This window comes from Melanostigma gelatinosum (assembly GCF_949748355.1).
Source record: "Melanostigma gelatinosum genome assembly, chromosome: 5".
Classification (NCBI taxonomy): Eukaryota; Metazoa; Chordata; class Actinopteri; order Perciformes; family Zoarcidae; genus Melanostigma; species Melanostigma gelatinosum.
The window spans coordinates 6478704-6502223 of record NC_136638.1 but is presented as its reverse complement, the minus strand read 5'-3'; the positions used below and the strand labels follow the sequence as shown (position 1 = coordinate 6502223).

Genomic DNA, 23520 nt, shown 5'->3' with positions numbered 1-23520 from the left:
TCTGTTCTTACGCATAATAAACGTTACATGGTAGTAAGAGTGTAATAGGATACACTATTCCATTTGGGAGATTCTGAAGTAATCACAAATACGATTAGTATTCCCAGATTGTTTTTTGACGGCGAAACGGTTGTAGGATATTTATTTACACACTTTATTTTGAAGGCATAATAGCCTGATTTCCGGTCCATATATACCAAAGAGGCGTTGATATGTCGTGAATTGCCAAACATTGATCAATCTCAGTGCGGTCTAAATTTGATGATCATTGTATCTCTCTTTACTGCAACCACTGAATGTATGACACACAAAAAAAGACATAAGAAAATTGGAAATGATTCATGAATGACTCGCATGCAAATAAACTACTCAATTACTCTGTGTGATAATGTACATTTTAATAATAACGAGAACGTTTCAACAACAGTACAATAAATTAAGACTGATACAAATCTAAAACCCTGGTGGAAAAGAAAGTGGCATCATCCATCTGTCTAGTCACATTAGAGTCGTGCAGGTATTCATCTCCTTCTGTTGGTCAGCTGGTTGTTTTAAACAAGACTACATGTTTTTAAATTCATTGGAACACTGTAAAATTCACATTTAAAATGATTTGGTTTTTTTAATCATTACATCTGCTTTGTTTTTCAACTAACTCGTCCTGATTAAATATTTGAATGAAAGAAAGTATTGACAATCTCTCAGGAGATGAGTGTCACTGGAAGATCAATGTGTCGTGAGATGGGTGAAATTGAAAGCTTAAGCTCAAAAAAGGTGTGTGTATGTCTTGTGTAAATGCAATACAAACAATGAAAATGATACAGGTATTAAAAAAACACAATTCATAAATAACACATTTCATGTGTGCACTACTTTTGTTTTTACAGACTGCAGAATAAACAAGGTGCAGCTACGAAATATAAAAATCTGACTTCTTGTGAATCAGAAGAAGTTGCAGCACAGAGAAAATTAACAGAAGTCATTGTTCAGTTGTTTAGCTGCTAATTTACAGTGGAATAACAAATATTATATTATGTCACAGCATTCTGTAGGCAACACACAACCTCCATATTTTTTTTTTCCAACACATTAAAAACATAAAAATGAAACTGAAGAAATACATTTCATCTACTGTTTGAAGCCTGCTTGGAGAAAAGGTCTGGACTGATGCAGATCGATCCACTTTGTAGGGAATGTTCACATTCCTCTGTAGCTTGAAATAAAGATCTCTTTTGTTCCAGCGTTACTAAAAAATAAACATGCTTTACTTCTTCAAAATGCATTTTTAATGTATTTAACTCGTTCAATCGCTGAAAGTGGACAAAACGTCTCTTGAACCAGAGGAAGAATAGTTCTGGCTCAGTTCAGTCTGCTGACAGAGAGGTTCTGAGAGAACCCTCTTACATCACAGTGCTTGGAGAACTATCATGATACGAAGAAGTTCATCGTATCACCAATGAAGCGGTCCTAAATTCAGAGGCGGTTGAGCTTTCTGTGCAGTAATTCTATCATAGTTACTGATGCTTAAAATAGCTGTAATACATTGAATATCTGGGGCAATACATGTCAGACATGCTGATGCAGATTAAAGTCATTAAAAATTATAATTCTGCATTGTCCACACGTGCGCCGACTTTCCTTATGGTCAGCTGAGGAAATTCATCCAGTTGGTTTGAAAGCCGATGGGGACAGAAGAACAATATTGCTGCTGCGAGGCCATTTCTTTGGTCACTTTCAAACTGAAATACTGACAGACATGTAAAGCCATGTAGTCCGGATGACTTTCATTTTGTTTTTATGTCCCTTGTTCTTCAAGGAGCACTTTGTGACAGATATTACATATCTGAGAATAGAGTTTTGTTTTTCTTTCATTCCCTGCTCCTCACACATTTGTGAGTCTGTTGGTCTTGCTGTTGCTTTTCCGTGTTCATGTCCAGTGTGTACTGTGTGCTTAAAAAGCCCTTCACGACAGAGAAGGGAAGTGCTTTCGACTGATAGAAGTGCAGTGGTCAGCGGGGGCAGAAGGAGCAGTGAATGCCCCCCGTCAGGTCAGTGATGGCTCCCTCTCTGACGAGGCTCTGCAGGAGCTCAGTCTCTCTGTTCACGTTGTGGGAGGTCTGCTTCAGCATGGCGGCCATGGGCAGCTGGTCGTAGTAGTGCAGCGGCGCCCTCTGCTGGGACAGCTTGTAGCCGAAGCCTGCCAGGCTGACCTCGTCACACAGCCGGCTGGCTAAGTTCAGCGCGGAGACCCCCATGGTGGGCACATTCTGTAGAGAGAAGAGGGGACAAACACTATGTCATCATTTCTTTACTAACTTCTTCTTCTTCTTGACTCAAACATCATACTTTTGACAGACTGCAAGGGAAAACCAGTCAAATTTAGAAAAGATGGAACCTCAACAACAGACGGGGGTATTACAGTGTACTATATTTGGAAATCCAGACATTATGATTTTCAATACCGACCTGAATACAGACGCTGTGCTTTCTATGACGCTGCATTTATGTGATGGATTGTAATGCACAGCAGGCGCCACCAGATGGCGCTCTCTATGTTGTAACGAGTGGCAACAGAACAGTTTGCATTGCTTTGATTCCAGCTGCTTTACCTCGGCTGTTAGAACAGACAGAGTTAATCCCCAGTACGGGACGAGTCTATTACCTGGTCGCTTCCCCACAGGCGTGTTCTGGGTGGAGGGTATTGCAGTAGGTCCAATGCGGTCTCTCTGATGACATGAGGGTTTAGAAGTCTGAACCTGTGGGGCTCAAGAGCCATTCGATCTGGAACCTTCTGCCAGAAGAAGAGCCAGTCCCAGAGCGGCTACAACACAAAGCACACGACTCTAAACTCAAACTGTGCCGGCTTTTCCTTTCTTTCTTTTAAACATAAATAACTATTTCTCAAGATTACGGATCAGGTGTTTGAATCTTGAATCACACAAGTACTATATTCTGTGATGTCATCAAGAAGATAACCACGAGGAGGAACAGGCCAACATGAAAGAGTGACTGTAAATATGTCCACGTTTAGCAACACTACTTTATGAACATTATGCCTGGAAACTGTTTATACTTTCAGCTACAGTTATTGGATTTCAGTGTTCTACTTTTTGAAGAAGAAGTTTGCTCTTTTCAGTTAAAGGGTATCTTAGGTATTCGTTGGACTCTATTTCCCATGTTTGTGACTAATAAGTGACTTATGGGGACAAGAGTTTTTGAAACTGGTTCTGAGCGCCTCAAATGAAGCTCTAGCGTAAGTTCAGACAGGAAGACTATACTCTTGCATGCCTAAGCCCATAGTATATTCACCATACATCTGCAATCACTCCTCATGCAGGAATTCACCTGTCTCTCCTGATTGAACTGGCAGCCGCTAAACGGGCTGTAATGTGATCCACTAAAAGTGCTCGTTGTTACTCAGATTGTTGTTAGAAGTGTCTGACAACCTTATGGAAATGAACCTACAGAGAAATAAGACGCTTTTCTTTTCCTTCGCTTTCAGTTTGATGTTGTGTCATGTGACTCGTGAGGGTTGGAGAGAGGAGCAGCCGTCCCAGTTTGTTGTGTTTTCAAAAAGAGTTTTGATGTCACGGCTGAATATAATTAATTATTCCCCCCCCCCCCATCTCAAAAGGCTCAAGGACATACACACACACACACACACACACACACACACACACAACTCACCACAGAGAGCTTGTTGATCATGGCAGAGATCCAGCTGATGTCCACACCTTTATACACAACAGCTACAAACAGAGCGTGTGGGTCTGTGTCGATCCAGTGCAGAGGTGTGCCCTCTGGGTAACTCATCCGGATGCTGGTTCGATTCCCGACGTCAACGCTGAACTCTCCCAGAGGACCACTGTTCAACCTGAAGGAGGGAGCCACAGAGAGTAATTCATCGTTGTCGATGTCAGTGATAATAATTACCACATGTGGATTATCACGGTTAGAACATTTGTGTTTCTAACCTGATAATGGTGTCAAACCGGTCGATGAGCTGGCCCAGCTCCAGGCCTCGGAGAATGCCTCCATTTCCTATGACCACACAGCGCCGACATTCATGTGACGTCTTCTCTGCCTGGGGATCGGAGTCAGAGTCTGGAAGCTTGAAGAGGAAAGACAGAATCACGGATAGAATCGTCAGGTTTACAGGAGCATAAAGACGCACTTTTGGTTGGTTTTATTTCTCAATTAAGAATTTAGGTGTGAATTTACTACTGAGCCTGCTGACATGTGGCATGTAGCTGATTACAGTGGCCCTCAGTTTGTGAGCATTGGGGGTCTGAACCCTGCGAGAAAAGTCTAGATAAGCACTCCCAAAGATGAAGGTGCAGCCAGAAATCATTATTTTAGCAAATAGAACTCTTGTTATTCATCCCAAAACAAAACATTTACATTATATGTTATATATGTGGCAAAAGTTAGGCTCTTCGTGTTCAAGTTAAGGGTGGATAGTTTTGGCCTATCGACACACACACACACACACACACACACACACACACACACACACACACACACACACACACACACACACACACACACACACACACACACACACACACACACACACACACACACACACACACACACACACACACACACACACACACACACACACGTGTCGTCCTTAAATGAAGACGGCCACACTTTAAACGCTCAGTCGATTAGATGAGTTGCATGTGTTCCATAAGTTACATTCACCTGCTTCAGCAAGTCCTCCACTTTGCCCCGAAGATCTCTGAAGCCGAATGGTGGCGGGTCCAGGAAGAGGTCCTCGGGGAGCGCCACGTCCTTCCAGAGAAAGGGCTGGGTCACGTGACTGGAAGCCGGGAGTCGGGCCGACAAGCTCAGCCGGGTGCTGCCGGGACGACACGGACTCTCCAGAACGCTGCGCACGTGCTCGTGCACCTGCTGCGAGGTCACGAAAACACAGTGAGAGCTTGTTTTAGAGCAGTTATCCTGAGTTCATAGTTCATACACCAGGCTTAGTCAATAGTAATAGTAGTACAGTTCAGTCATTGCTTCATGATCCACGGCGTACTGCTTAGAAGCTAGACAGGTGGTTAGAATGTAAACGCTTGTATTGAGGGTTTCATTAGTTACAAAAGAGCCGTCAGCAGTGCGTAGTATTCATGTGGGCTTCATTGAGCAGATCCCGTATGTTCTCTTCGGCCCAAACCTGTGTCTACCTGTGTCCCCCTCAACAGGCAGCCAGGAATCCCTGCGTTTCGCTCGACTTCCTGCGATTGGGATTGCAGTTATGTTCTCACTGCAATCCTGAGACCAAGGCTGCTGGTGCACGGTTGTTCTGGTCCGCACTAGAGTGTGATAGACTGCAGTCAAATGGGACGCGTTTCTCAAATCACATATAGATATAGTCCGTGTCAAGACACAAGAATTTTCCCTCTCGCACTGCCAAGAATGACCGCAGAAAGAGCGCCGGGCTTCTAAGCTCATTTTACGTAGTGGCCAAACGGTGCACATGCTGTGTGGGGGTAATGAGGAAGAGCCAGGGAGTTTGATTTGAATTATATTCTCTGAGTCAGACTTGTTTTGCATCCAATGCTGTGAGTCGCCGTGCAGATCTACTCCACCAGAAGCACTCAAAGATGGAGGCCGGTTTACATTGCTCCATTGGGGGGGGGGGAAGTGTTTCTCCTCCTCTGTTGTCCTCCATAGCACTCAGCTAGTAGCAGCAGGATTCTGCTCAGCACGTGCACACTTCGGAAACCGTTTTAGCCGCTTTCAGCGTCCGGACTGAGCCACATCTGTAGAAATCGGATTCACATTTCAAACCACCTCCACATCTGGTTTGGATCTGATTATCAAGTGAGTTCTTAGCAGCTGACGTTTCACAGAAAAGGTTCTTTTTCCTCCCAACAGCAATCAGGGGCCATCTGGAACCACCTGTACCCTTTAACAAAGTGTTCCACCGTGACCACAAACAGCTGTTAGACAACAATGTACTGCTTTTCTGTCTCGAAATTAGCAACTGTTGTCCCATCCAAGATGGAGGACAAGTAGGTGAGGTAGACTCGTCTGATGCATACTGGACATTTTTTTATCCAAATTAGTATGACATCAGAATATTGTAGGTTTTGCTTGCATACTTTATTTTGGCCAAATCAGCACGTACTGATAGTATAGTCTGTGGTTCTGAATACAGCCAGAGTAAGAATATTTCCTGTCCTGAAGCTAAGAGAGCTTGTGAAAGTAGCGAAGCTCGCCGCTCAAACACCTTTCCCAGCTGAAATGTATCACCCAACCCCGTTATCTGTATCACATCGTCAGGTTTACTTCCAAATACGTTCAGGACACAGAAAACATGGAAGCCTGCTAGACGCTCCGCTCTACCCGTCCTCTCACCTTTCTATGTGCATGGTCCACGTGCCAGTCCAGAGGTTTGCTCGACCCAGTCTCCGTCCGCGGCAGAGAGACCATCCACAGCAAACCTAAAGCCACAACCACTACCAACACACACCTGCACCTAAACCCCCCACACACACACACACACACACACACACACACACACACACACACACACACACACACACACACACACACACACACACACACACACACACACACACACACACACACACACACACACACACACACACACACACACACACACACACACACACACACACGTTGGGATCTGACCATGTAGCCTCGACATGTGGTTTGAAACAAAGAGAATCAGGTCTTCCCTTTTGCAAAGGGTTCATCCTGATTTGGGTTTGATAAGCATTCAAACCCCCCAGAAAGAAGTGCACATCAAGGTGTGAACTCGTCACGCAATGCAACACTGCGATCTAATTGGCCGAGAGCCACAGACTCCCCAGGACCCCTGTGGTTCAGCCTCTGTTTCTATAAACCTTGCTCCTTCAGCTCTATGCTCTTCCTCGACCACCTCGGTTGTGCAAGGAGGCACAGGCAACCCTCGGTTAAACTGTTTTATATTCGCTGGAGGAATCCACTAACTGTTTATCTTGTTCATTTTGTTTTGTTCGCATCCTGGAAGAGGAAGCGAAACATCGTTTCTGCAGAAGTGAGGAAGTTTTGCAGAGAGAGAGAGAAGCGCATTTCTCAGTCTCCATCCAGGCCGCCCCTTTGTTCCGGTCGTAATGACATTGTTCTCTCGCTCTTCCCCCACACACACACACACACACCTACACACCTACACACACACACACTTCCCCCCCTCCTTTGCATAGGCTGTTGATTTTAGATAGCGTGCTCATAAAAGTAGAGTTGTTGTTAGTTTTAGATATTATTATTGGAACATAATAAACCGCTATATTTTAAAGAGCAGCTGTCTGTGATTACTTTGTGCATGCGTATTGTGATAATAACTGTATATGTGGTCTGTGCTCGAACTTAAACCTTCACTTTCACTCTGAATGTGTACTAGTACTCAGACTATTGACATTATGAGTGCACACTAATTATGAGACTTAGTTTATCGTTTGCTTATTGGTCCCTGTTCGCAGGGTGGTGCCCCGTTATTATTAATAATCATTAATAATTCTATTGATGTCAATAATTTAGTTTTTCTTAAATGCTGATAACTCAAACACGCTCCTTTACGTTCCCAACAGCAAGATGGAGAAAGGGGAAGATGCTGACAAACAGAAGTAAATTTGCAAAACACATGCAAAGCATTCAGAGGGCACCAGCTACACCGCTGAAGATCGCTGAGCAAAGTGTAGGGTCTGTGCATGAGAACTACGGGAAACATGTTGACCAGACACTGCATGCAGCACGGCCATGAACCACAGTGGTTTCACAGCTACAGGTGCACCCCTGTAAAAGACTCCTGACTCAGCAAACAGTGATCGCTCATTCTTGAGAGTTGGCACAAAACTATATTTGGGGTTTTATCTCTTTATTTTATTCTTAAAGAACATGTTATTTGCAGGCAAGGAACGGACTTTTGTCATCGGGCACACAAAGAGTCAAAGTATTAGAATGACATGAAGGGAATGTTTTTGGACCAGTAATATACAGGTTCATCTCGTTGAGACACTGGGGCGTGGCTGGAAATTATGAAGGCTGAGACGGTATGCCTGCTGAACTCACCAACCCTGAACCCCCGAAGCCAAGTGATGTCTCACAGTCCATGCATGTCTTATTTATGGTGCTATTGCTTCGTGACACTGGAGATGCATCAAAACAAAAAGAGAGGGAAGAGCGGTGAGGGAGGAACAGGTACACCCCATGTACAGTGAATAGGTGCTGTCATATGAGACTGGACTGGGATCGCAAAAATGTCGCTGAGCACCTTCTGCATAGAAAGATCGGAGAGATCAGCAACAGCTGCGTGTGCCTTGACAGGTGAAACAGGATGTGAGAATACACTGCAGCAGCCTTCTTAGACAATGCCCGGGACTATAAATACTTCAGTGCGGTTTCAACATGCAAAACACGAGTGCAGTCGAATAGGTTGGCCGACTAGCCACTTGGCTCGATTTATTACAGCGTGTGCTTTGTAGATGTAAGTAACTGAAGACATGTTGGGAACTTATAGAGGTGATTAAAGCCTCTTCTGGAGTAAATTCTAGAAGCCCTGTTTTAGTGGAAAGCATTCTCATCTGGTCTTGTAGTAAAAAAAAGAAAAGAAAAAAAAAGCCTTATTGGATATTTAACTCCACATCGATATTCACGTACACATTATACGTACATTTATTTCCACTGGTCTTTCGGTGTTGTGAATGAGTAAAGATCATTGTTTTCCCAGCTTTTTGTTGCTCCGTTGACAATTACACTCCACCCAAATATAAAATGAATCTGAACTGCCACATCTGGGTTCATACTGTAGATTTAAAGCGCTTGTTTGTTTTTTTATAAATGCTATATTTCCTTTTAGACAAACAATATGGCGGTGACTATGATATCACCTTCCAAGACCTTCAGGACGGTGGTACCTAAAAGAGAACAGCAGCCGTCTTTGTGTTGTGTAAGGTGAGCCTCACCTGGGCGCTGCCCAGCATTTAGGAAGCCTCATGCTGGTCTCCTCCACAGTGGAATCTGAGAAGGCCTCTGGTGTCTGAGGAGGGCGGTCCTGGACACACAGGGACAGTCATATATACAAGTCGATTAGCCACGTTAAGGAACAAAGCATTATGGGAAACTTACTCATTAATGAAGAAGTTACTTTTTAGATCCAAGCTCAGTGATGGCATGCAACAGCTGTCTGAGGACATATTTGCAGTGTGGGACAGGCAAGCTGGTAGCACTTAATTTGAATGCACAACTATGAAAAAGGTATTTGAATCCATCTCTGAAATAAATATCAAATTACTTACATTAAGATACTAAGTAAATGTCCCATATTCAAACTTGTACTTATGCGAAAGTGTGCAGGTTACAAAATACGTCAATTATTTAAAGTTAGCACTCATTACTGTATCATTACACATTACTGGTGGAGCACATTTAACGCTACATGTATGCATATGTAATAGTTAGTCTACTCCATAGCGTTAAAGTCATAACTCATAAACGGTTCATGTTATTTCTCTAAAAACGTTACTAACGTTAGTGACGTCGTCCCTCAGGTGTGGAGAAAGGTTCTCTCTAAAATGTAACGTAAAAGTATTGAGTTGAGGTGACGTCCACGTACGCAAAAAATGTAAAGTTCAGTAACGTTATATTTACCAGTTAATGAGACAACTTTCACTGACGACAATAACAAGAACGACAAATTCACGGCAAATTAACGTTGCGCCAAAGGCAACCGTCTCTCCAGCATTGAAACGTAACGTTAGATATCGTTAACTTGTTACACGTTATTGGGAGATATTAGTTGCTCGTACGGAATGTTTTTTGGAACCAAAGTTTAACATTTTTGTGGACCCCTCGCGACCGCCCGCTCTGTGGAGTCTCAGGAAAGCGTTTCAAGATAACGACGCTAACAATGCGCACTAAGCAGACGGTACATTGACTTAACCGCAGCTCGGAGCCTGCCGGATGAAATAACGTCACACCAGTAATATGGCCCGTGGATATTAAATACATATTGGGGACGGGGACATATTGTACTCCACTCTACACTGCACACTTGTGGTCAAACTACAAAAAAAAAAAAGTCTACAGAGACTTCAAGTAGCGTACAATGACGCCATGAGAATACTTTTAAAAGAGACCGAGATGGAGTAGTGCCAGTGAAATGTTTGTGGCTGCACGAGTCAACACTTTCCAAACAGTTTTAAGAAATCTCATGTACAAATTCATCTGTAGACTGAATGACTCTGCAAATGGGATCATACTTGTTTTAACCAACATAAGGTTTAGCACCACACGCTACCAGTCCCAGCTGTGGCGACATTCGTACGTACAGCTGTCTCTTTGTAAGGCATTGCTAGGCCTATGTACTTTTATTGTTTGTGTCTGTTTTTTTATGCATCTGCCTGTATGGACCCCGAGTCTGAAATAAAGTATATCTATCTATCTAATAACTTTACCGAAAACCACCTAAAAGCGGAGCAAAATATAACGTTTGGTAGCAGCAGCGACAATTAAAAATATGTTAAAATGCAGCTAAAGCAGCGAGCTAGCTCCCGTTGAGTTAACATCGTTCCTCGGTCTATTTACAGGGACACGGAGGCGAACATTAATTGTTTTATTGCTCCAAACCACAACACGCGCTGTTTTGCACTCAATGCTATCCTTTGCACTAACGTTACATGTTGTCCTCCATGTATCGACTTGCTCACTTACCCTTGCATGGAACCCACCGTTTGGGCATAACGAGTCCTTTAGACAGAGTAAGTGATCAGCGATGTATTCCGTGACTTCTCATCCTAGCCTCGCTCTTCAGACGGACAGCCAATCAGCGCCAGAAACTGTCGCAATCATTTCCGGTCTTCCGTAATAAGAGCCCAACACATCTGCCCAGTTATCTGATCACTGTACCAGTGTTCCCCTTAAAGTTAATCATTTATTAACAAAACAATTTAAATAATAACACACGTTGTTCTGTACACATTTATAAGTTGAAGGCTATTAAATACAAAAAAAGGGGTCGCTTGTCTAACAGATGTGTGGCTATGCATCCGTTTGTAGAATTATATAGTGATTTAATTTGCCAGACACAGAGCTTTAATTGTTTTACATTAATTCTCTACTGAATTAATGCAGATTTTTTTCTTTTTTTAAATCAAAACCTCAAATATTAAAGAACATTTGGCAGGAGCAGACAGTCACAACCACCACATTCAGTACGAACTGAGATACAATTTATTATTGTTGTGCATTTGTGAAAGAACTTGAGTGTCATAGGATTTTGAGTCAGCAGAACTGAAAGCTCTGTGATCATATCAGTCCACATGAAGTATCCCTATTTGCCACATCCATCAAACCGGACTTCTGGTCTCAATGTCTCCTCTCCTACTGCAGAGGCTGTTTCAGATCAAACAGTCCTGTTCCACCTTTCACCACCTTCCCCACCACGATGCAGGCTGATGGTGACACCAGCTGATCGTGTGACCCTGAAAGAGGAGGGGGAAAACAGCCATGAACAAACAAAAAAAAACACAAAAGGGAAGTGCAGCGGTGGCTCCAAGGTTCAAGGAGAACAAACGACTTCTGACAGGAAACAACAACGGCTCCGAGGAAACTGCAGCGACGATCGCCTTATGATTACTCCTGTAAAATTTAATTATTTAACTCGACTGCGCTCGTTTGAATCTCAGAAAGTGGAATGCTCCATTTCAGGTACTTAACGTACATGTTACAACAGCTTCACTGTCACATGTCTCTTCTCACACTCAGTCAACTAATGGGTAGATAACACATGTTTGTCTCTCTTTTTTGCATAATCATTATCTTCCATTTCCTCACCCAGCATGGTCGCCTGTTTGAGGAATTTATAGCTGGTCTCGAAGGTCATCTGCTGCAGAGGGGACGAGTTGGACTGGATGGCGTGCCGGTTCAGTGGCTTATACACGCCTTCGAAACACATGTAATCTGCTACCAGGGATAGATGTCTGGGGTCCACCTCGATACCTGGACAGACAGAGAAAAACAAAACCTGAGTGGTTCTGACAGCCATGTGGTCTGCTATCTGGGAATTGTACTCTGTGTGTGTGTGTGTGTGTGTGTGTACCATAGACGGCGAAGACATCTTTGATCTCCTTCTCTATGACCTTCAGACCCACTTCAATCCCATATGTTGTCGCCATGGCATGGACCTCATTGGAGTACAGTCTGTTGATGTCCAAGACCTGGAGGAAAAATGTAGTCTCAATGTTGGGATCATCACCAACCCAAGATAAAAAAATAACTTCATATACAATAATACTTTTGAGCAATTAGCCCAAACCAAACGCTCTTTCACAATGAAGTAGCTACATTTTATTTTTTAGCATTTAAAACGGTGCTTTGGAATATTTGAATCCACTGCAAAGACTTGCCTGAGTCACATTGTGACCAACACATTTGAATAGTCAGAAGTCTGAGTCAGTTATCTGAAAAGATTATTTTAAAACAGTCATAAAGGAAGTAGATACGACCAACTGCAACCGTTATCTGCAGTCATGCCTTTTGTTTTTATGAATATGGTTAACTTCTCGATTCCGCTCTGGGCAATCTGCCCTTCGTCCCTAAAGCCACAGTGTGGTCTCATGTTGGAAAAAAAACATACATCGCTGTGGTTGAACATCTCCTGCATGTTGATGCCTTCTGTGTTGAGCACCGTCTCCTTCTCTCCACTCTTCGTGGTGGTTTCGCCCAGCAGGCAGCGAGTCAAGCCTCTGGTCTCCACGATGACGGCGTTCTGGGCCAGCGTCGACAGGACCGAAGTCAGGTCAAAGTGCACCTTGCTCACCGGTAGGACCAGGTCCACCTATGAACGGGGGAGACGTGAGGCGGATGAAGGGAATGAAAGGTCGTGGAGAGGATTGAGCTGCTTGAGGCTGTGGCTACACCAACTGCTCTCAAGCGTCAACATGTAGACCTAGAATTCTTATTATCTGCCAAGGCGCATTACCGCAAAGGGAATCTTAGTCCTGGGACTACTTTTCAAGGAGGCCCGGGGACTAAGATCGTTTGGAGGATCCCATTGCTTTTCGGGGCAATACTTTCGAAAAGTACAGGAACTTTTGGGTGGAGTTTTCAGGGATGACCATCCCCGATTGGTCAAACACACACGACACCGCCGCTTCAACTCGTGTACCGCTTCATTCATAAAACAAGGAGGTACTCAAGTATCTATTTTGGACCATTTCAGGAAATGAAGAGAGCATGTGTTCTTGTTTGATAACATTAAAATTAAAGTAAACGTCACGGCTGTATTCCTCTGCCAGCTCGTCAGGTTTACATCCATGTCCAAAATGTCATCACATTTGTGTGAAATTGTCGTAATTAGCGTATGGATTCTTGGTGGACATTTGTGCCAAATGTGAAGAAGTTCCCGGGAACGGACCGGACGGACGGACATTCGGAAAACAGTGAGAAAAAAAAAAAAAAAACCATAGGTAATTTGACTTAAGTCTGTTTTTTGGATGAAACTTTCAGGCAAACTGAACCGCAGTGCGTTTACCTTTACCAGCGGCCTTCATCCCGTCATGTTGCTTTTTCATACGTCAGCGGACTCATTTTCCTAATCTTTGTGAGTCTTCACAGACAACAATGGGCTGAAGGAACCTTTTAGTTCCTTGAAAAGTTTTCCCAAAACTAAACATTAACGGGAACTTCTGAAGCGCGGCTCTCGTAACACGTACACACTCACCTCACACCAGAGCTCGTGCTGTAGATCGTAGCGATACCTCTCTATCGCCGGGTTGGACTCCAGAACCAAATTCATCCTCATCTGATCCAACGTCTCCTCTCCGTCTCCTCCCCCTCTTACTGCTCGTTTCATCCTCTTCTTCGCTCTCACTCTCGCAGGCTCTGGCTGGGGCACCTCCGGCGTGGTCTCCTCCTCCTCTTCCACCCCCAACCCTTCGTCCTCCCCCTGATCTTCTTTATCCTCGGCATCGTCAGCTCGGTCCTCTTCCTCGCTCTCATAGTCCACCTGCAGAGGCAAACAGAGATGGGACTTAATGGTTTTAAAATGGCAAAACTGCGCTGGTGCTAGATTTGTCATGTTTTTAATTATGGTTTAACCCTCTGAACCCAAAAACCCGCTGCCGGGATTGAAAGCATGTTTTCTTTAAACAATGGCCAAAGCTACACTGTTCGTTTTAGCCAGAAGCCGTAAGAACCATCATTATTGTCAGATTATCATCTTTCCGACGGTCCTTGAACACATCATGTGCGACCAACGATAATATTTCATGAAAACATTTTATATAAAATTTCACCCAAATAAACCTTTTGCTTTAACCAGATCCTGTAAAAAGCATTCCATTCAGTGTTTCTCAGCGTAACTATGAAGCCATGAGATCAACAGTCACAAGAAATTCTGTGAAACCTTGATGAACTGCAGGCTGCTGTACACATTGAGGAGAGGACAGGAGAGACTAAGTAGAGGTTGTAAAAATGTCAATAGTTTATATATATATTTTTCTACACTTAGAGGGTTAAAGGGTATTTTATTTTATTGAACCTCAGATCTTCAAAGTGAACAACTTGACAGGCTGTGGCTAATAAACTGTGAGACCCAGAACATTTGTGCTGTCCAATAGTTCCTCTCATGCCACCTAATGTGTGTGTGTGTGTGTGTGTGTGTGTGTGTAGTACATATTTATCCCCAGAGGCCATGATGGAGCACCATGGGGCCCATGAACTACACCTTCACTGTAGCAGCCATTTTGGCCAGTGGCATCCACGGAGGAGGAAGCACTGAATTTGACACGGCTGCACAGATGTGAGAGTGGTATCAATATTCTCATCCAACCACTGGAAAGAAAGATAATTAGAATATTTTCCAAGATGCTGAACTAGTCATTTAAAAGGGGGATTTATTTGAGGAAAACATTTTTTTAAATTAAAAAAAACATATATACGGTATATACTGTTCATACATAGAGCACATAGTACCTCCAATTACATTACTAGATTAGCAGTTACCCTATTTATCCACTCGCTCTAGTATGATATCAAACAAAGATACACGAAAGCATCGCCTCCTGTGTGAAGAGGAAGAAAAGAGGTACTTGATACACTGCTCAGAACGAGAAATGTAAAAAAAAAAGAGAAAAAAAAGAAGAGGGAATTCAAGCAGCAGTCTAGACTGTTTCTGTCAGAAATAACAGCTTCTTCAGATTGTTAGCCACGCTAGTTTAGGCCACGTTAAGAATGGCCTGTTCATGGTCCCCAGAGGAGGAGTCTTACTGATCTGGTGATCACCTGACTTTTCCTCTGTATAATTATACATTTCTTTACATCTACGAAATGGATTGGCACAAAATGATGCAGAGACATTCATAGTATTCTAATAAACTTGGTGATATATTTCCTCTGGTGCCACCATGCTCTGGGTGTAACAACAACCGGAAGTACTGACATATTTGGTACACACATTCATGATGATGAACTTTAATAACTTTGGTTATCCCTCAATTTTTCAAGAGACGTCAGAGCTTTCCAAATCCGGGAACATCAAGGGGTTGTGCTTTTACACGATATTGGCATATAACACAAACTATTTCACCCGTCTTCATACCTCCTCCTCCTGTTTGTCTTTTCGCTTGGCGTCTGAAGCATCGGCGTCTCCTTCGTTCGCCTGGTCATCAACAACCTCTCGCTCCACTTCTTCCTCCCGGTCATCCAACTGACGAGTACACGACAAGGATTTCCAAAGAAAGAAAGAAACATTCAGGTAAAAACATGCACAACACGAGCGACTACACTTATCCAAAATATCACATTCACTGTAATGAAAATTTACAGTGGATTCAAAACGGTATTTCATAATAACGGTAACATACAGTTAAATGTTCATCCCTTGCATGAAAATTAACAGTTAATGCCTTCAGTTAACCATAACAGCAGACTACTGTAATTAATCAGCATAATACAATATTTTCTGTGAAGTGGTGGATATACTCTTCTCTATACAAGTTCAGTGAATCACAATCCATCTACATCGTACTGTCTATTGTAGGTTAATGTATCTGTAATGATAGAATATTTGTCATTGTTCAAACTGCTCATTGCCTACAAGTCATTTTTGAGTGACAAGACGTGACCGACTGCTCCTGAACGTGACTTTGGAGCACTGCTTCAGTTCATCCTGCCGAGCACAGCCATGTGGAGATCAACCGAGGAGCCGATGTAACTTACGCTTAGTCCCCAGTATTGTTTTGTCTTCATGATTATTGAAGCGTTAACATCTCAGATGTTATACTTTGTCTGTTTCATTACATTAGGTTGCTAACATTGGCGGAGCTAGCTCTGTAACGTTAGCTTTGTGACATTAGCTAGCTCGAGCTCAATTAGCCTTAGAAAGGTTAGCTAGCTAACAGCATAACAAGTTAACATAAATAAAGTTCATCACCAATTAGTGTTGAGATGTAACATTAGTAACCTAACTTGTGCTCTTATTAAACCGACTGTAGGACCGCAAACGGGACGATTATCAAAATGGAGAGGGGACCAGAAATCGCCGACGTGTTCAAGACGATGAATAGTTAAGTTAAATGAACAGAAACGTTATGCGTGTGTTATCCCAGGAGCAACATTAACACCAGATCAAACTCATTTTAGTGTTGAACGTTAGTCCATTGTGGTCCATGAAAATGGACGAGATAAAATGGATGCATTCCTTTATTTAAGACGCTGCGCTACTTTGTCAATAAAGTAAAAAAAATACATTTACGACATCACTGTTCGTGAATCAAACCAATTTACATTAAATGTGCATATCCATCAAGTCTGACAGTGGACGACCACTTCAGCAAATAGTGCGCCGTTGGAAAAGTACTGGCATAGGACTCCAGGGACAGGTACATACCGCTGAACAATAGTAGCTAGCAGGAACGTGTTCAACTTAAAAAGTAGGCCTGTCAGAGGTGATAAGACTATGAGAACTGTCTTGTCCAATGATTTAAGAATGATCTGTTGTCTACCCGGAGGTTGCAGAAAGCGCGAAGGAGAAGGGTACAAATATGGGGAGACAACAAAGGATCGGGGCTCTTGGCTCTTTTGGGGTTTTTGGGTGAACTTGGTTCCTTGTGAGCGTAGTGCTTTTGACATTTTATATGATCTCTTATTTCAATTTTTTTATTATTCATTTTTGTAACCTTTTTCTAAACCTTTTGTAAAAACCAAATAAAACTAGTTTGTATTTTGTGCATTCCAACCAAAGTCCAGTGTTGCTCTGGTGGGGCCCTCGCAGTCTCCTCAAGGTGAGGGTGCTCTTCCTCTGGGATCAGCTGACAGTCGTAAATTCTTTAGACATTGTGATTTGAATGGCATTGCTGCTACAAGCTACGGTTAAGATGGTGTTGTTTATTAATGTTGTGATTTACTATCCCGTAGTTGTGCCTACAGTGTAGAAATGTGATAGACTCTGAATTGTAAGTCGCTTTGGATAAAAGCGTCTGCTAAATGACTGTAATTTAATGTAATTTATCTGGATTGGCTCAGATTGATTTTGTAGCTCTGCTTATGTATCATATGTGATGTTGCAGTGTTGGTTAATAATGTTTAGACATTAGCTGAAGTGTATTAGGAAACAGTAGGGATTAGATTGGTATTTAGGGTTAAGGGTGTTAGGGCCAGGGTCCTGAAGCTGCCCTTAATAACCAAGCAAGGTTCCCAACCACACGGGGTTCCTCCTCCAGCGGTGGCCCTCTAGAGCGGGTCCACCCTGGAGTACATCCAGTCCTCCCACACCTATTACACACACACACACACCTAAATCCGTTGATATCCGGCAGTCGGAAAGCACAACGTTTTAGCCTGAAATAAGTGATACGACGGTGGTTAGTGGTATTAAGTTATCCTGGTTTTCGCCTCCCTAAGCGGACTGAGACGGTCTCGCGTGTAGATTTTGGGGGGTGCGTTCGTTACCTAGGTCAGAGGTTATTGAACAAGCCGTCTCCCTGCGCTTCGAGAGCAACGGGAGGGGGTATCGGTTACGCAGCTAGGCTGTGCACCTTCTCAGTACATATTGCTGAACAACAGTAGCATACCATCGGCCACTGTTCGATCTCGGCGCTACTGGTCCGAGGTTATCCTCACGAGTTCAGTTAAGCCGGTCATTAAAGGTTTTATTTGTTTTCTTCTAAATATGCAGTACATTTTGAGTTTTGTGATGTAATACAAATGTCCCTTTATTATTTGTCTTGAAAACACGTATTAAACTGCAACATGTATTGAATGTATGTTGTTATTCTTTTATTTGATGGGAAATGAATGCAAAATGATTGGGTACCCTTTGTAAATAAACTAACATTCTGGCATATACCGCAAAAATCACAGTAAAACCCAGTTATCCCACTAGCACATACCGTAATACAGTATACTGTAAGATACCGTAAAAGCAAATTATGGTACTTTCACCGTAAACATTACTGGCGTCCTTGCTGCCAGTAAGTTACCGTTATTTTACGGTGAAGTGGTTTAGAGTGTAGGGAACACTGAAACAGAGGCAAGCCAATGAAAAACAGACCCCCGCTGGCTCAGCTGTTCCCTCGCCATCATGGTCCTTATCTCCGGGGGTGGCCTTCCTTGTTTCTACGGCAATGGACGCCAATTTGGCACTGCGCTTCTTAATGGCTTCGAGCAGGAGACGGAAAAATCTGGGAGGACAAACAAGTTAACATCAGGTTATTTCTTACTGGATTCTGGTAACAGCCCTCAAACAAACACAAACACAAACAAACACACACACACACACACAGAGAGACTGACAGATTGACACACCTAGTTTCCATGTAGCGGAGGATCTGTTTGGGCGATAGCAGCTTATCCTCACAGTAACGTTCTTGTTGCAGGAAGTGGAAGGACACTTTGAACGACCGCAGCTTTTGGTGACCTTCGATCCGCAAAGTTTCTACCACATCCACCTTCTGCAGCACCTGCTCCCACGCACACGAACAGAGTTGTGGTGAGTTCCTATTTTTAATTCCCCAACACCTCTCAAATGCAAAGGTGTGTGTAAAGCACACTGGTGAGGAGATCTCAAAGCACAATGAGTATCACAACAAATGCACGAGGAGACAGACAGCAGGGAAGAAAGGAACAAGTGCTGGCATCATGAAACAACAACAGAAAAACACCAAAGAAACCACACAACGAAAATAAAAGACGAGCTGAAGAGAAAAATAGAAAAGGAAAAGAAAGAATACAAAAAGAGGCAAGAGAAGCAGATCCTTACCTCAGCCAGACAGACTCTGGTGAGTTTCTTACGGAGTGTCTTGGCCCTCTTCAAGGCTTTCTTGGTGTTTAGCACTGGGACGCTCATCATGGGAGTTTTAATGTTGGAGCTGGCCACCATCAGGATCTCTCTCAGTCTGCGAGACAGGTAGACGGATTTCAAGAGAGTGAGACATAAGAGGACATAAATATGAGGAAAGCAAGTCCAAGAACGGTCCTGCCGGGACATCTGCAGAGCTCCAAACTGTCACACATTAGACTCTACTCACGCATGCTCATACCACAACTTTTGCTTCACACATTTATTTTTCCTGTTCGGTGAAACCAAAGCCGAGACCGACGCAACAGTCGACATGCGACTCTTATTTTTCCGCCTGTTCTAAGAGTCGAGATAATGTGTTCATCTGTACATAAAAGGGGAAGAGAGGAGACGTTACCGGGGTATTCCCAAAGTGACATTCATCTCTCCTCTGCCGGCAAAGTGGAAGGTGTTGAGGGTCATCTGGGTGGAGGGCTCGCCTATGGACTGAGCCGCCAGCAGACCCACCGCTTCACCCGGATCACACAGCGAGCGCTGCCACTTGTAGTGCAACAGCTGCCGGAGGCTGACGACACACACAGAGAGAGACAGAGAGAGAGAGAGACAGAGAGAGAGAGAGAGAGAGAGCGAGAGCGAGAGAGACAGAGAGAGACAGAGAGAGAGACAGAGACAGAGAGACAGAGACAGAGAGAGAGAGACAGAGACAGAGAGACAGAGACAGAGACAGAGAGAGAGAGAGAGAGAGAGAGAGAGCGAGAGCAAGAGAGAGAGAGAGAGAGAGAGAGAGAGAGTTGAGCGAGTTCGTAACATTTCTCGGCTTCATTAAGTTGTCATACATTTTACAGAATTTGTATTTTTCGCCCAGTCTGTACCTGTGGGTGTCCACGCTGTCTCGGCTCCTCCTGTCCTCGCCCTGGAGGTAATTCTCCGTGATGTTGTGGAAGTTTTCCGATACCGAGCCGAAGCAGACGTCGGGCTTCAACAGGCTCAGGGAGGGCTCGGGGCAGCGGGACGTCTTCCTGATGTATTTTGACCTGCTGGATTCTTCCAGAGAACGCCACTGTTTGAAGAGCTGCGGAGGGAGCGGAGTTCAGAAGCACAGCTCGGTCAGAGGAGGTTAAAAGGTCAGAGGTCTGTATGCACTGAGGCTGGAGAGTGTGTGAACATCCAGGAAACTGTCACATCTTTTCTACATGTTGATACCTGTGATTCAGCAGCATTTCTGCAGAAGTCATCTGTTGCTGTTCGTTCTTCCGTCTGCTTCAGTTTGGGCAGCTTCTTCTGAGAATACAGCAAGAACGCTCCTGACGGGAGATTAAAACACATATACACAAATGTAACACGACAAATATTCAGTACAAATACAATACAAGTACAAATTCAGCTACAAATATAGCATGCAACATTTCATTGTCCAATTCATGCATTGTCCTGATGACATTATTGACCCGCTACTGAACCAGTGGGATTTTAGACCACAAAGGGATTTATGGGATTTTAGAAACTCCTGTTCTGAATTACATATATTACCAAACGTTCAGTACGACAAACAAACGTTAAAATGAGTGGACACTAAAGTGTAGTTAGTCAGTCAAACTTGATTAGAAATCCAACAGCTCTCTGTGCAGCAGATATATGAGATAACGTTAGTGCCAAAGTAAACGTCATCTACCTCTCCGCGGACCTGCCACCTCTCTCTTTGCTCTCCAGTGCTGGATAGATGCAAAGTGTTGATTGGCAGCCTGAGGGTCCAGACGAGCCAAAACCTGGTCCAGGCGCTGGGACCTCTTGATGACCTGAGAGGAACGGGGGTGGCTTTTATTTTTTTACTGTTTGCCTTCATTTTCTACCAAATGGTTTGTGAATCGATGTGTTTAAACACTGGAGCACCAATGTTTTCTGATGTTCAATATTTAAGTTTGAACTCGTGTGAACTTGAGTCGAGCGGGTTAATCAACATCAAAAACAAACGGAGTTGGCGAGGGAGGATTGGACGTGTCACAGGCATTGCACCGAACTCCTAAAACAGCCCCTCAATGGTTCTACAACACAAAGAACTTCTCACTGGAAAATGAAAAATTGTAATGTAAAACTATTTTTGTCATTACAGCACACTATGGTTTGATACTATGGTGGGAAGATTAAAAGTGTTTTTTATCAACATGAGATTTAGATCAGAAATTTGATATTTCTCGATGGAAAAACTTGTTCACTCTCCTAACTCGCTTTGTTCGGAGTTTGATTGACAGACGCTTCATCCAATCACCTGTCACTTATGTTTTAAAGTGTCTGCCCCTTTCAAAACAATTTCCAATGACGGCTTCTCAGATGAATCTGTGCAACAAACCATCTGCTGGTCAGGTCATAGTAGCCTAGCTTAGCATAAAGACTTGCTAACGCCTCTGAGATGACTGGTCTGTTTTCCTTCATTTTTCCAGAACAATTTCAGTGATGATCTCGCTGGTATGACAGACGGGGGTCGCACCGCTCACTAAAATGTTCCTCTCTGAGCAAGTGGCATTCAAAAGACATGCGGTCTAAGAGTCAGGCTGTGGCTAATAAACGGTGAGACCCAGAACATTCGTGCTGTCCAATAGTTCCTCTCATGCCACCTAATGTGTGTGTGTGTGTAGTACATATTTATCCCCAGAGGCCATGATGGAGCACCATGGGGCCCATGAACTACACCTTCACTGTAGCAGCCATTTTGGCCAGTGGCATCCACGGAGGAGGAAGCACTGAATTTGACACGGCTGCGATCTTTCTACACCCTGATATATTGTGGACTGTGGACTAGTCCTCATGGAGCTGTTGCTCCATCATTGGCTGAGCTGCACTCTAAGGTTTAAGTTGTGTTTAAAACCTCTGCTGTCTGGAACAGAAATCATGTGTTTTCTCACACTCCTCACAAGCTGTGGTTGAACGTGGCCAGTGGTTTAACCTTTACCCACTATGTTACGGTCAGTGTCCATCCAACAATCCATCCATCTTCCTCTACTTATCCGGGGGTCGGGTCGCGGTGGCAGCAAGCCAAGCAGGCCGACCCTCTCACCAGCAACATGTTCCAGCTCATTCTGGGGGATCCCGAGGCGTTCCCAGGCCAGCTGGGAGATGTAATCCCTCCAGCGTGGTCTGGGTCTTCCCCGGGGTCTCATCCCAGTTGGACGTGCCTGGAAAACCTCCAGTGGGAGGCGTCCAGGAGGCATCCTAATTAGATGCCTCCATCTTACCCTCACTCGTGAACAAGACCCCGAGATACTTGAACTCCTTCGCTTGAGGTAGGCACTCCATCCCCACGGTCAGTGTGTCATGCAAAAAGCCCAAAACCAACAAATGGTCGCAGCAGCCAGTAAAGCCAAAAACAGATACCGCCATTACACTCAGAAAAATATGACAAAATGCATTTAAATAGCATCAGCATTATTGATGTGCGTGTAATTATTCATGGCACGTTCACAGAAACAACACTGCCTGCGCTTTGCTCTGTTTTTACCTCATAGTTGTCCTCTATGAAAGGGAACTGCTTTTGATGCAGGAACGGAGTCTTGGGGATATCCAGTCCGTCTTCGCCGTACAGGAACTGGACCACGGAGCCATCGCTGTCCCTCACCGTCAGATCGTACTGCACTACCAGGCCCTCCAGATGCTTTATGACACATCTGCAGAGGCGAGGAGGGAGGGAGGGAGAGAGCGAGCGAGAGAGCGAGAGAAGGGCGGTAAGGTCAGTAGGAGGAGAGGACAAAGCGCCCTAGGGTGGTCCTGCTCTGGTTCACACCATGACCCTTTGCTCCACTGATTCAGCTTCACAACAGACAGATTTTACACAGTTACATAATCATCATTTATTTTACTGAACCTCAAATCTTCAAACTGATAAACAACTGGACCAGCTTTGGCTAATAAACTGTACGACCCAGAACATGTGTGTATGGCAGCTGTGAAGTAACAGTGCTGCTCACTGGTTCAGCCCATACAACCTTGTGTGTGTGTGTGTGTAGTACATATTTATCCCCAGAGGCCATGATGGAGCACCATGGGGCCCATGAACTACACCTTCACTGTAGCAGCCATTTTGGCCAGTGGCATCCACGGAGGAGGAAGCACTGAATTTGACACGGCTGCGTTTTAGCGAGTACGAGCATAAGGGGGGGGGGGGGCTGATGCTGGGAGAGTGCTCCCTTTCTCCTCTCCCCACAGTAGTGGGG

The 23520-nt window shown here is 44.0% G+C and overlaps 2 protein-coding genes across 3 annotated transcripts in view; both read right to left on the bottom strand.

Annotated features, from left to right (window-relative positions):
- Window positions 1-383: 383 nt before the first annotated feature.
- Window positions 384-10823, bottom strand: st3gal5 (ST3 beta-galactoside alpha-2,3-sialyltransferase 5). Of its 2 annotated transcripts, XM_079268908.1 has the most exons (8): window positions 10729-10823; window positions 8982-9070; window positions 6373-6493; window positions 4708-4917; window positions 3975-4111; window positions 3688-3874; window positions 2663-2821; window positions 384-2267 (listed from the first exon to the last, which is right to left on the bottom strand). In XM_079268908.1, exons 2-8 carry the CDS (start codon window positions 9011-9013, stop codon window positions 2010-2012), a joined length of 1104 nt encoding a protein of 367 aa, XP_079125034.1. In that variant the 5' UTR covers window positions 9014-9070; window positions 10729-10823; the 3' UTR covers window positions 384-2009. The 2 variants fall into 2 exon arrangements, with proteins under 2 accessions (XP_079125034.1, XP_079125035.1); XM_079268909.1 differs by lacking the exon at window positions 6373-6493.
- Window positions 10824-11058: 235 nt separating this feature from the next.
- Window positions 11059-23520, bottom strand: part of polr1a (RNA polymerase I subunit A) — a 29382-nt gene continuing 16920 nt past the window's right edge. Inside the window, exons 24-37 of the mRNA XM_079268185.1 lie at window positions 22809-22974; window positions 20988-21111; window positions 20519-20619; window positions 20188-20387; window positions 19713-19880; window positions 19277-19412; window positions 18823-18977; window positions 18569-18698; window positions 15617-15724; window positions 13739-14023; window positions 12653-12853; window positions 12116-12233; window positions 11851-12015; window positions 11059-11498 (exon numbers count right to left, since the gene is read on the bottom strand). Of these exons, the coding sequence (XP_079124311.1) occupies window positions 11398-11498; window positions 11851-12015; window positions 12116-12233; window positions 12653-12853; window positions 13739-14023; window positions 15617-15724; window positions 18569-18698; window positions 18823-18977; window positions 19277-19412; window positions 19713-19880; window positions 20188-20387; window positions 20519-20619; window positions 20988-21111; window positions 22809-22974 (2158 nt within the window). The 3' untranslated portion in view covers window positions 11059-11397. The remainder of the gene's footprint in view (window positions 11499-11850; window positions 12016-12115; window positions 12234-12652; window positions 12854-13738; window positions 14024-15616; window positions 15725-18568; window positions 18699-18822; window positions 18978-19276; window positions 19413-19712; window positions 19881-20187; window positions 20388-20518; window positions 20620-20987; window positions 21112-22808; window positions 22975-23520) is intronic.